The sequence below is a fragment of the Eleutherodactylus coqui genome, chromosome 1 (assembly GCF_035609145.1).
Source record: "Eleutherodactylus coqui strain aEleCoq1 chromosome 1, aEleCoq1.hap1, whole genome shotgun sequence".
Classification (NCBI taxonomy): domain Eukaryota; kingdom Metazoa; phylum Chordata; class Amphibia; order Anura; family Eleutherodactylidae; genus Eleutherodactylus; species Eleutherodactylus coqui.
The window spans coordinates 136367233-136381317 of record NC_089837.1 but is presented as its reverse complement, the minus strand read 5'-3'; the positions used below and the strand labels follow the sequence as shown (position 1 = coordinate 136381317).

At 44.3% G+C, this 14085-nt stretch overlaps 1 protein-coding gene across 2 annotated transcripts in view; it reads left to right on the top strand.

Annotated features, from left to right (window-relative positions):
* Positions 1 to 14085, top strand: part of GOLIM4 (golgi integral membrane protein 4) — a 111308-nt gene that overhangs the window by 64684 nt on the left and 32539 nt on the right. Inside the window, exons 5-8 of one of the 2 annotated variants that reach the window (XM_066600750.1) lie at positions 152 to 302; positions 1898 to 1980; positions 4859 to 4942; positions 7024 to 7194. In XM_066600750.1, the coding sequence (XP_066456847.1) occupies positions 152 to 302; positions 1898 to 1980; positions 4859 to 4942; positions 7024 to 7194 (489 nt within the window). The remainder of the gene's footprint in view (positions 1 to 151; positions 303 to 1897; positions 1981 to 4858; positions 4943 to 7023; positions 7195 to 14085) is intronic. The other variant, XM_066600758.1, reaches the window with a different exon arrangement.

The following is a 14085-nucleotide window of genomic DNA, read 5'->3' as shown; positions in this document are numbered from 1 at the left end:
GTAGTAATCACACTAGCTATCCTGTTTAAATGAGTTGTGGTGACCATTTAGGTGAAGAGTATATATGTGCCCATATTCATATAGTTCAGAAGGCAGCTAAAGGGATTGTATTTAATGGATTTTATTCTTTTTAATTTTGTCACTTTTAAAGAGTCAACATGAAGAATTAAGGAGGCAACATAGTGAGCTGCAAACAGAACACCAGAAGCTAGGGGAAGATCTAACTAAAACATTTAGTGATCACAAGGAAAAGTATCTACGACTGCAGCAAGAAAAGGAACAAGAGGTGTCCAAACTTAAAGGTTAGTGATGATCATGGTTTTATCAGTCACATGTTCCATATGCTTTTATTTTGCTCCTTGTTGTCTTTCACGGTCACAATAACTATTATTTCAGCCAAACTGCGTGCTGCTTTGCTCTAGATTTAGGCCGGCTGCACACTGCTAATTTGCATTGCTTCGGATTCAGCAGCAAATACCGCCTATAGCATACTATGAAAAAGTGCTTTATCCTGCAGATGAGTGGAAGTCAATTGCGATTTTTCCGATTGCGGAGGAAAAATCGCAGCATGCTCTATTTTTGTGCAGGCCCCGCATGGACGCCTTCCATTGCACTCAATGGAAGACGTCCGACCTGTAGCCCTTCTGCAATAACATTGTGGAATGGTTGCGGGTACCCGTTCATCACCACGCGATGGCACAGGAAAAGCAAGTATTAAAAAAAAAATTAAAACTGGACTGTGCATGTCCGACGGCGAGCCGTGGGGACCGTTCACAGTACAGGAAAAGTGAAAAAGAAGCAGGTTCGTGCGGACGCCAGATGGGCACAGGGTCGGATTCAGCTGCGGGATCCGGAATCCCACCCGTTCGTATGCAGCCGGCATAACACAGGGCTATAGTCAGTCTCAGTTTACATTATTTGTCAGAAATCAATATATTCATAACTTTGCAAATAAGCGATTTTTAAATGACATATCTTTCCCCAACACACCTCCATTCCTCTTAACATATTGCCGTTTATTGTAATGTCTAATGGTACAGTTTAAGCAATTTGGGACTTACCAAGCAATATAACAAAAGTTTCTTTTGCTGTACAAGGAAACTGCTGACATTTTATAGAAATTAGTCTTCAAAGTTCTGTTCATAATGGAAGATTTGGTGATTTCTGTGGTTGGAGACAGTAAATGCTGCTTATTATTTCAGGCTTGATCTAACAATCTGAGTTCTATAATAGATGGAGGCAACCTGTTGCTTTAGAGATAACCCTAAAAGATCCCGTCTTTCCTTACTTGCTGGCAATAGAATTTGCTTCCTTTCAAGTCTGTCCTACGACAAATGAATAGTAAATCGCTGCAGCAGATTACAGCAGCGGGCATGGGGGTGGAATTTTAACAAATCTTATCCACATGCTGCAGAGTTTTTTCATACAGAAAGTGTCTTGAATTGTGCATTTTCACAGCAAATGTTCCCCCTTTCAATTTAATGGAGTGAAATCCACAGCAGATCTGCAGGAAAATCGTCATTTGGACCCAGCCTGCATTTTTTAATAGCCGTTAACAGCCTCTGTCCCACTGGAGAACAATAGTGATGTATTTAGAGAACAGACCACCTGCTGTTCTCTAAATACATGCAATGAGGTACTAAAGGGCTGATTAGCCCATTAGTACCTTTGCAAAATGATCACTCAGAACTGTCAATTTCGAGCGATCACCTGTGTGTGTAAATGCACCTTAACAGTCATCATATGGTGATCATATGTATTGCATATAAACTTGCAAGGGGCTTGACTTAAGAGAGTAGCTATAGAATGGAGAGCCAACCTACCTACATTTAGTGGTTGCATATAATAATTATATGAATATTACTTTCATTTGCACTCTATGTACTACTTATGACAGAAGGCAACTATAACCTAAGAGAAGAGAACAAGCAGTTGAGGAAAGCCCATCAAGATGTCCACACCCAGCTACAAGATGTCAAGGTAAGAATTATGACCGAACGGGTCATATGACGGTATATATCAATAATGAATCATCTACTGTATATCGTGCAGTTTTCAAAGAGAACCTGTCAGCTTGATCATACTGTCCAAACTGCAGGCATGATGTTATAGAGCAGGAAGAGCTGAGCAGATTAATATATAGTTTTATGGGGAAAGATTCAGTATAACTTGTATTTTAGTCATTTAAATCTCTGCCCTCTGTGCTGAACAGTTCAATGGGCGGAGCTATCAGTGATTGACCCCTATCTGTATATGACTATACACAAACAGCTGTCAATCACTGATAGCTCCGCCCATTGGACTGTTCAGCTCAGAATGAGCAGGGATCTAAAGGAATATAACACAAGTTATACTGAATCTTTCCCCATAAAACTATATATCAATCTGCTCAGCTCCTCCTGCTCTATAACATGATGCCTGCAGTTTGAACAGCATGATTAAGCTGACGCATTCTGTTTAAACCATTGCAAACCTCTCTTCATCTGCACTGCAGATCTACTCTTTACTGCATTTGCTATGCTGTACATATTTTAAAATAAAGCAGAAAATAAAATTATTTAGATAAGAAAGTATCCATCTTTCAGTTGTTCTCAGCACATAAAACATACAGCCAGAATCCTATATTAAAGGGGTAGTCTGGGGGGAAAAAAAGAAACTGAAATGTGCTTAGCACTATATAAAAACATGAAGTCATACTCGCCCAACCCGATTCTCTGCAGCTCCCATTCCTGCGCTGTTCTCTACTTCTGCAATGACATCCTTTCACAGGGTCATCAGAGCACTGCAGCCAATTATCAGCTGTACGTAACTCAGGATCAGTTGGCTAAAGGACAACATTGTCACTGGGGCCAAAAGTAGGAATGCCATGCTGGAGCGGGCACTGTTGGGATGGTAGGTATGAGGGACCAGGTGAGGAGAGTATGACATTTTAATGTTTTTATACAGCGCTCAGCACATTTCTAGGTAATTTTTTCTCCCCAAAGTACCCATTTTTAAAGCAGCTCTCTGGTGTTGTACAAAGAAAAGTGTTTACAACTTTCTAACATGCTTTGTGTTCCTCACCATTTGCACAGTATTAGTTTGCACTCCATGACTGAGGACAGTCGGAGGCAGCATGTCATAGGTAACTAGTCCTATTGCTAGCTGAGAGGTGGATACAATTCCTGTATGAGCGAAACAGCCTGCACTGCAAACTGAAACATGGTAGCAATCTAGCAGAGAAATCTCGCAGCAGGATCAGACCCGGCGACCCCCAGAGACCCTATACTTACCTTTCCGGATCCGCGGCAAGAGTCACTGCCAGCAAGCATGCGCAGTGCAGCTCATGACGCGCCGGCGCTGGGTGGTGACGTGATTTCCCGCGATACTTCTTCTGTGCTCACAGCACAGTGTATGGCAGGATGGATGGCTTCCATCGACTGCAATGGAAGCCAGATCCGTGGGCATTTGGCCTTATGTAGTCGCTGCAGATGTATTTAGCTCACAGAGCATTGCCTAGACTGAGACAGCTGTTTCCAGTTCTCCTCTTAGGACAGGAGTAGCCATGTAACCACCACCAGAATCTAGAGAGAAGGGTTGTAGACTTCTGGTTCCTCAAATGTGCAATGAGAAGAAATAGAAAGCTATGGACTTATGGGTCATCAGTTACCATGCTTATACTTGTAATCGCTGTAGCAGCTGCCATTGGCAGATATTTTGCTCAATACTGCCAAAGTATAATGTTAGAACTGAATTTAGCTTTTCAGACCCTGCCATTCATAAATGTGTACCTATAATTCCATATCTGATTTTACATTCAGTCCATCATGATAATATATATGGAGTCCACAATTATTATAGGAGCTCTTCATACCAGTGGAGTGGTTCAGTTTATGAGGTATCACAGAGTAACATTGGGTCACAAAGACTATTTAGTACACTATTCTGCTTTTTGCAGCACTCTTGCAAAATGTGGGCTTGCCAAGAAGGGGCATGGCTGCCCCAGACCAACACATTTATGTCTAATTTACACCAAAAACTGGCTTAAATTATGTAGGAACCTGGCGTACATTTCATACTGGGCACATGGAGGTGCCAAGATGTGCTTAATATATGAAACTTTGTGCAACTCTTCACATGTTAGGCGCATTGTGCATCTGTGATCCTATTAAGACCAGTCTCACATAACCAGATTTCAGTTGCGGATTCTGCGATCATTGAAAGAATAGAACATTAGCATGTCCACTCAGATGAGCGGATAGTGATTGCGATTTCCACAAGCGGATTTCAAATCGCAGTATCTTCTATTTTTTTGCAGAATCTGCATGGACAGCTTCCATAGAGGTCAATGGAAGCCGTCCGACCTGCAGCCCATCTTCAATTGACATTGCAGGTAGGCTACAGGTACATGCGTCATCGTCTAGCGATGGTGCGGGAAGAACAAATATATTTTTTAAAATCTGTACTGTGCATGATTGACAGTGAGCCACCTCAGTCATCCACAATACAGAAAATAAAAGGGTTCGCAGGGCTGCCGACCGGGGACAGGACCGGATTCTGCTGTGGGCTCCCACATGCAGAATCCGGATTGCCTGTGTGAGACCGGCCTGAGACTGGTGTTTAAAATGCACTAACAATATAGATGTATGAAACCTTAACTTGATATTTAATACATTATGACCACTTATCTGCAATGTACAACAGTGCTGTAAATCGAGTAATCACCAGTCATGTTAACTATTGCTACATCTGTAAATGGAAACGCATCAGATGTTCATTTTGTAAGTCTGCCAGAAACATTGTATACAAGTTCATCATTTTTATTTATTTATTTATTTTTTACTAAACTCATGACCGAAGCATTCTTTTTTCAATATAGCAACAGCATAAGACCTTGGCCTCCCAATATGAACAAGTTGTAATGAGCTTGGACCACCACAAGAGTGCGCTGAGTGCCGCACAGGTCAGACAAAAAAAAAGGACAATCCTCGTGTCTTGCCCGCAATTCTTTACTCCGGTTAAATTGGCATGCTGCTCAGTTTGCATGTGGAATCGGCCTTGTCTAACTCTTGGAGTCTCCACTGCAGTCCTCCCTGCTGCAGTGCAATCAGGAGCTGCTCATAAATAACACTTTAACAAGCATGAAGGATCAGGGAACGGCATACTTTTGCTTTTGTTTTACTACTTGCTACCAAATGCATGTGCAGCCTGGGAGAGGGTTAACACACTGAATGAAAACTAATCCAAACAGAATTTGAAATGTGGCATCCGCTAATGTGTTTTACTTGTTAGACCAATGTTGTAGAAAACGACCTTCTGTCTCTGTTCTAATAGCAGCATTACAGCGTATATCCACACTGGCAGTGATAGCGGCATCCGGCAGTAGATAAGATTCACTGCACTGGGGGATAAAGTCATAAGGTGGCCTTACACATAACACTTAGTAATAATCCAGCATTTAAGGCATATATGGCGTTGAAACATTTTGCTGTACCAGATTTTATCCTGCTCCACCAGTTACAATATGGAGAGCAGGACCTCCTTTAAAATTGTTCTTAGGTATGTGGGAAACCTAGAGTTAAAGGAGTTGTATCAAAAGAAACTTTTATCACCTATCCACAGGATAGGTGCAAAAGCCTGACCGGTAGGGGTCTCATTGCTGAGACCTTCACTGATAAGAAGAATGGGGTCCTGTGCCCCCTCCTCCTCATTGTGGGCTTGCTGTAACACCCACAGGGAGGAGCTGAATGGAGCCGCAATCCCGCATGCACTTGGCTATTTCCATCAGATCCAATGAAATAAATGGAGCAGCGCCATGCACGTGCAACCGCCACTCCGTTAAATCTGATATCGCTGCTAGTGGGTGCAGCCAGCAACCCCACAGTGACGAGAAGAGGGGGACAATGGACCCCTTTCTCAGGGTCAATGAAGGTCTCAGCAGTGGGACCCTCACCAATCAGACTATCACCTCTGCTATGGATATGTGATAAAGGTTGTTTTTTTGGTACGGCTTCTTTAAAAGGGATTGCACAGGAGTATAAAAAACTGCACCACACATGTGCACAAGATATCTGTAATACTGTAGCTTAGCCCCATTCACTTCAACAGCTGCAATACCAGATGCAACCCAAAAAGAGACGTGGCACTATTTCTATGAAGACGTTTTTGTAGTCCTGTAAAACCCTTTCAAGAAAATGCAAAACAGGGCAGTGCAAGGGAGTGCTATCTGACAACTGTATAAGTATGTACACCTATTCCAGTCATCATTCGGATAATGGAAATATATGCGTGCTCATGAAAACTGGAAGGGGGGGAGGATTGCTGGGGTAATCTACATTGGTGGCCAGCTTTAGTCACATACATCACACTGAGACAGTCACTACCAGGCTATTTTGTAAGACCGTTGATAAGGTTTGTGCAGTTTCTGAATACTTATGTGACCTAATAACTTGACTGTGTCTTTCTTCTTCTGCTTAGCACTTCTTTCATATCAAGTGGAAGAAAATGTTAAAGGGATTATGGCACCCTGCTTTGGATTTATGTCGTCTCTCTCTCTCAGAATACTTGCTTTGGAGAAATGTGCCATTATTTTTTTTCATGACCCACTGCTCAGCCATGTCTCGAATGCTGAAAAACAACTGTTGTTGCCTTCTGACTATATGTCAATTTGCAGTCTGCCAAGATTTGAAGAAGATTTAACCTTCCTTGCATCAGGCTGCAGGATTACATGGCTTTAATTTATTTCCTATAAATCCTAAACCAAGCAATCCCTTTGACAGTTGCTCCTTTTGGTATTGTGCCTGAAAGTAAAATGCTCATCTGCGGATCTGATGTATCATTCATTCGTTTATAATTTCCCTGGTTAAGTGAATGGTTTTAATTCCACTAATTAGCACATTGCTCTTCGCACTGATGCCTAAATTGATGTATGGGGGTCAGCCTGACTTGGATGTGCAAATAGCATTACAGAACTGATTAACTTTGCTGTTGGAGATGCATGGCGTACAGACATTAAACTTTTTTTTTTTTTTCTTCTTTTTTTAGAAACAAGTAGAAGAGTTTTTGCAACTTAAAAATGCTTTGAATAAAGTATCGAGTCTTCAGCAGCCGGAGAAAAGCACACCGCCCACAGTGCTTAGAATAGGACCTTCGGCTTCAGCCCTGCACGGACATATCACAGGACAACACATCGGAGAGAACAATAAATTACCATTGGTAAGTCAACCATATACAGACATTAACCTTTTCCAATCCCATTTGTATCCTGGTTTTCCTAGGGGGCTTACTCTTTTTCTGCACTATACAATGGCGCTATCTGCTGGCTAAAGCCAGTACTGCATGAGGTGACACGTTGGATAGGCTCCGAGACCAGAGAGGCTGGCTATATACAGTAAGAGAACCCCGACGGACGTCTTCCAACATCGGAGCTGTAAAGCCTTAAATCATAATGTCTTCAGAGGTCAGACAGTGGATTGGAAAGGATTAATACTTAATAAAACACTAGTAGAAGATGTTTTCACATGAACCCTCTTAGCCTGCAAAGCACAGGCATGCACATAGTGAGCTCGTAGTATGCCATTACATGCTTAAAATACAAGTTTTGAAAGTCCTTTAATTTCACTTTTCATACCCAGTGCCGGGTACACTGTGGACAGGATGTAGCACCGTATTACATGATGCTTTCTCTCTGCAGTCTAGTACTAATAAATTCTCACCAAGCTGCATGCAGAGTAGTCCTCTTGATTCCCTGGTATTGCGTGGCATGAACATCTTGCTGTCCTCACTAATAAAGCAGCTGTAAAGTTTCCTCTCTGCTTGTTAGAGGAGGAAAAGGCCATTATTCTTGCTTATCACCTTGCCTGACAAGCAGAGAAGCCACTGCAGATTCAGCAGAGGATCTTACTCACTAGAGCAAGGATGCTTCTGTGCAGGACCGGCTTTAGGTTAGATGGTGCCCTGTGCCAAGCCGAGCACAGCGCCGCACAGACAGGGGCTAGCCGGTAATGGCGGAACAAGCAGAAAGCACTGGCCCAACCTTAGGGTATGTTCACATGTGGTGGACTTGCAGCCCAAAAAATTTGCAGAAAATCCACCATTTTTTGTGGACTTTGACAGGTATTTTGGTGCAGAATCACAGTAGATGAAGGAGTGAAATCTGCTACAGATCTGCACCAAAATCCATAAAAAGTTGCAGATTTTAACATAAGTTGTTGGTGTGGATTTGCTGCAGGTTATCCTGCTGTTGCAAATCCACAGCAAATCCGCTATGTGTGAATGCATGCGGAGCATATTTCCCATCCGTGTATTTCATAAAGGGCACGCAGACACTTTTGGGTGGCTTCACACATGCCATATCTGCTTCGGGCGTTCCACAACGGAAAACCTGCAGCAAATACTCTATAAATCCACAGTGGCCAAAGCTACATCTAAATGGTGCACATTTGGTTACTGTATTTGCGGATCTGCTGTGGATTTTAACCCTTGCATTTCGATGGTTGAAATCCGCCGCAAAAATAGGCTTACTTTGAATTTAGAATCCACAGCATTTTTCAAAAACGCTTCAGATTCTTTGAGGAAATTTGTCGCTCCTTGTGAAGGAGCCTTTTCAAGTAATGTTATGCTGTGCAAGATCACACAGAGACCCCGTGTCAGACTCAGACCAGTGTGTGAATGTGTATTAATGAATTTAACCCCTACCACCAGCCAGAGTTTTAGCAGCTGAGCCAAGGAATGCCCCCTTGATCTTGGAGAAGTGATTGCCCTACGTGGTCGCACACATCGAAGGCTGACCCTGCCTCTGTATTGACTATAAGACCAGATTGAATGGGGAGCAGAGAGATTGCACATTCATGTCCCACCTCAGCACAATGCTGACTGTTGCAGCAAAGCGTATCAACCATATGATCTCCCCTCTGCCTTGCCCGCCCTTGGGTGGAACATCATCAGTCACATAGCTGTCTGCATGGGTAATGCAGCACCTGCTCGCCTCCTTTCTACAATGCAAGCACACTCTATGCCACGGCTGTAGAAATGAGCAGGCAGTTTGTCTACAATGAAACGTTCTATCATGTTTCTTTTGTTTCTTTTAAAAGGGTGGAGGGGGCAAGATGGGAGCGTTATCCAGGGACATAGCTACAGGCTCATGGACCCAGGTGCAAAAATTCAGCTCCTATCCCCTCTGCATACACATTAGAGAGGTCAGAAACACTATCTTTTCTCCTCCGGGACAGCACCTACACGGTGAGTGAGGAGACTCAAAAGGCCATTTATGCTCCTCTGGGTAATATGCAAATAAGGGAGATGAAATAAATACTCCACAGTGCCACCTATTGGAAGGCAGCATTCCTTCAAGCCAAAGTTAGACTCTTTATACCTGTTAATTACATTCTCTCCTAGTCATAAGTTCTAAAATAGGATAAAATGCCTGTGACACCTCTGGAGCGAAGCCCAGCAATGCTAGAGGCAAAGGGGAACCCTTGGCCCCCCTAATTTATGCACCCTTTCACAATTGCGCCCTATGCACCCCTATTGCTATACCACTAAGATAATGTGATTGGCAGACAAGGATGTTATGTTGCAACAATAAAAAGCCGCACTCATGTGACCATCAAACACAACGAGGGTCAGGGCCAAAAATGAAAACTCTTTGGTAAGTTTATTGTATACTTCAGTACCAAACATTGCTCTATATCTGGTTGACTGGACAACCCCTTTAAATACGAAATATAAGGCACACTTTTTTAAACCATCAACATTGTTTGTGGCATAATCCCTTTTAAGGTATGTTCACACAGCAGATTTTGGTGCACATACGTCTCATGTGTTAAATCTGTATTTTGGTGAAGATTTTGACGCAGATCTCCCTTCCTGGCATGTAGAGATGAAATAGGAGCTGCACATCCACAGAATACATTGTGTCAATACATGCTGCCGATTTCCAGTCTACACTGCATGACCTTTCTGCTGCAGACAGCACACTATTTTCCACCCTCTTTTGGATGAAATTTGTTAAACTCTCATCCACATGGGTCTTACTATAAGTGCTGTGGATCAAACATGGGGAAAATCCACAGCATATACCCTTTGTGTGAGCATTCTTTAAAATGAGTACTCCACCCAGATGCACTAAAGAGGTTGTCCGGGCGTGAAAGGATTTAAAAAAAAAAATGATCCAAATCTATCAAAAGCAGCGGTACTTACCCGTCCTCTTCCCTGGTGATCCAGCGCTGCAGCTTTTTTAAGGAGCGACTACCACTTGACCACTGCAGCGGTCTTGTACTGTTCTCCTGGCATTACCACTTAGATGCTTGGAGCCTTTCCTATACAAAGACCAGGTGGAGAGTGGTAGCTGCAGTGCTGGATCGCCAAATGAGAGGATGGGTAAGTGCCACTGCTTTTATTGTTTTAACAGATTTTGATCCACTTATAAAAAAAAAAATCACAATCGGACATCCCTTTTAATCACCCATAGATGGGATAGATGATAAATGCTAGATCTGCGGGGGTCTGAGCATGGAGCCACATCAGTCACCTGAACAGAGGACCACAGTCTCCTATTCCCTCTTGCTGCAAGAACGCAACTAGGTTGATGAATTCTTCTGTCTGAAATAGCATTAAACAGGGCTTACATTTTCTGCAGTTTGTTGCATATGGCAGATGTTCTGCCCAAGCTTCCTTCGGATATCCACCCGAAAACTCACTAAACCAACTACCTGTTGTGTCTAGCCAATGCTACTTATCGAAAGGGTAAATACCCCTATACTTCATTCCCGAAAGGAGAAATAAAAAATTAAAAACAATCACAAAAAATGGCCGTTACTTACTGAGTGAGGAGTGCATATAGATGCATCCTCCTCTCACCATGCAGGTAGCTGACTACCAAATGGAGGAGCCAATAACACCTGTGAGGGCACCGATAAAACAGCCACTCACACTGCCTCCTGATAATGAGGGGGGTGGATGCTTGGTGTACACTCCCACACATAGTGGATACAGGGTGCCAGACCATTCTGATATATGTAGTTCACTATGCAGACCAGCAGCCTATTAATGACGCCATGATAATTCGGTGGGTTGCCCTGCATATCCATCAGTGAACAGCCATTTTTTGTGATTTCTTTTTAATTGTTTATTTCTCCTTCTGTGATGCATTTATACTAGTGTAGGGACCCACTACAACGCAAGGAACCGTGAAGTGGTTAGTGGGCTCATGTATCTTGGCCAACATCCAACCAATGCCTTGCATTTATTATCTATCATTCACATGCAGTGTGGCATTAAGACTCCAGGGGGAGCCCAGGGTGGCAGTACCAATGTGGTTCACTGATGGATATGCAGGGCAACCCGCCGAATTATCATGGCGTCATTAATAGGTTGCTGGTCTGCATGGTGAACTACATATATCAGAATGGTCTGGCACCCTGCATCCACTATGTGTGGGAGTGTACGCCAAGCATCCACCCCCCTCATTATCAAGAGGCAGTGTGAGTGGCTGTCTTATCGGTGCCCTCACAGGTGTTATTGGCTCCTCCATTTGGTAGTCAGCTACCTGCATGGTAAGAGGAGGATGCATCTATATGCACTCCTCAGTCAGTAAGTAACGGCCATTTTTTGTGATTGTTTATACTTCATTCCCCTAGGCCAGTGGTGGCGAACCTATGACACGCGTGCCAGAGGCGGCACGCAGGGCCTTCCCTGCTGGCACGCGCCACATCGGCCGCTCACCACTTGTGAATACCAGCAGGGGCCGCGGCTCCCCTGCCGGCATTCACAAACGGCACTGCTAGCCGCGCTGATCCCGGCACACACTGACTTCAGTCTGCAGCTGGAATCCCCCTCCCCCCTGCCCCGACGTCTCCTACTACTTGGTTCCGCCGGGAGGGGGCGGTGTCCAGCAGCGTGTGTGTCAGAATGTGTGCCGGGAGCATATTAACACTTTCTTCCCCACTTCTGCAGCAATCAGCAATTCCCAGTAACCTGATTGGTTGCTTGGTTTGGCTGATTCACCAAACAACCAATCAGGTTGCTGGGAATTACCTATTGAGGCAGAAGTGGGGAAGAAAAAGTTAATATGCATGCCGGGACCATCGCTGACCAGAAGAGGAGCTGAGCTTACAGGAGGAGGGGGAGGTAAGTATGTGGGTCTCGGGAGGCGCACTGTGGGGTGTCACTAATGCACGGGGGGGGGGGGGGGCGCTGGGAGGGTGTCACTAATGCACGGGGGGGCCGCTGGGGGGGTGTCCCTAATTCACTGAGAGGCCGCTAGGGGGTGTCCCTAATGTACTGGGGGGCCGCTGGGGGGGGTGTCACTACTGCACTGGGGGGCGTCTCTAATGCACTTGGGGGGCCGCTGGGGGGTGTCCCTAATACACTGGGGGCCACTGGGGGGTGTCCCTAATGCACTGGGGGCCGCTGAGGGGGGGGGGTCACTATTATCGCTGTGGGGTGGGGGACACGATTACCGCTAGGGCCGCTGTGGGGTGGGGGTCACTATCACCGCTGGAGCCGCTGTGGGGTGGGGGTCACTATCACCGCTGGAGCCGCTGTGGGGTTGGGGTTACTATTATTGCTGCAGCGTGGGGGTCACTATTACTGCTGGGTGGGGGTCACTATTATCGCTGGGGGTGCTGGGGGGTGTCACTATTACCGCTGGGGGTGGGGGTCACTATTACCGCTAAGGCTGCTGTGTGGTGGGGGGTCACTCTTATCACTCTGGGGGGGGTCACTATTACCGCTAAGGGCCGCTGTGCGGTGGGGGTCACTATTACCGCTGGGGCTGCTGGGGGGGTGTCACTATTACCGCTGGGGCTGCTGTGTGGTGGGTAATGTTTACATGTGGCAGACATGGGCAGGGCCGCTTCAAAATAGACAGCGTGCAGATTTTGACTACTTTTTGGATGCGGAAATGCTGCAGAATTTTCCACAGAAATTTCCCCTGAGGACATTCTGCAGTATTTCTGCATCCAAAAAGCAGTCAAAATCTGCACGCTGTCTATTTTGAAGCGGCCCTGTCCTTTTTAGAACGACGGGGGTAAAATCATATGTCGTGATAAGCCCCGCCCCCTGACGTATTGGCACTTTGCGATAAATAAGTGGGTTTTAGGTTGCAGTTTGGGCACTCGGTCTCTAAAAGGTTCGCCATCACTGCCCGAGGCAGTCCCCTGGAATGGAACTACTAACAGCATCAATATCCACAATTTATCTCTTGAAGGGAATGAGTGACAGTCCGATATCTTCATAAGACCATGAAGTTCTGCATGTGGCACATATTCCAAATATATTTGAGCAGCAGTCTAGAGAACAAAATTGATGAAAAATAATAGATTGGCAAGCCTTTGCTAGTTATTAAAGGGGTTTTTCAGGGAAATACTATTGATGACTATCTTCGGGATAGGTTATCAATAGTTGATTGGCTGGGGTCCACTTCTCAGAAGTAATAAGTAAACTCCCACCTTATGCTGGTCTGCTTCACAGGTATGCTCACAGGTGAGTAAACAGCCTTCCGGTCATTGTGGCTTCTTATGAGAGATACATCCAAAAGATCGGCAATACATAATTGTGTGCAAAATTCCTGTTGTATTATTAAAAATTGTGCTTTGATCACAGAAACATGTAGAGAACGCGTTTCAGTTCACACTGTGGACACTGCCAATCGAATATTGACAATCTATTATGAAGATAGTATTAGGGATCTCTGGAAAACCCCTATAATACTTTGAACAGGCCAAATGTCCTTTGGGTCCAATACCGTATATTGGAATATTTGTAATATTTACTATTTATACTATTTTAAGGATTTTTCTGTTCTTATGAATTCACTTTTGTTGCTTAATGTTTCTGTTGGTTTTTATATTTTTATTAACTTTTGCGATTTTGTTTTTTTTTTTTTCTTACTAATGAATACACATCTATTTCTATCTAGTGTGCAGATTTAATTTATCTGTATCTTTAGCAAGGATATCTATCTTTTGCAATTTGCAGCGTGTCCGTCCATAGCCTGTTCTGTAAGCTGCGAGCCTAGAACTAAATACAGCACTGCGCTGAAAGCTTTACGTTGACGTAAATGCGAATGTGGTTAGCATGGGATTCTACAGATCTGTGCATATT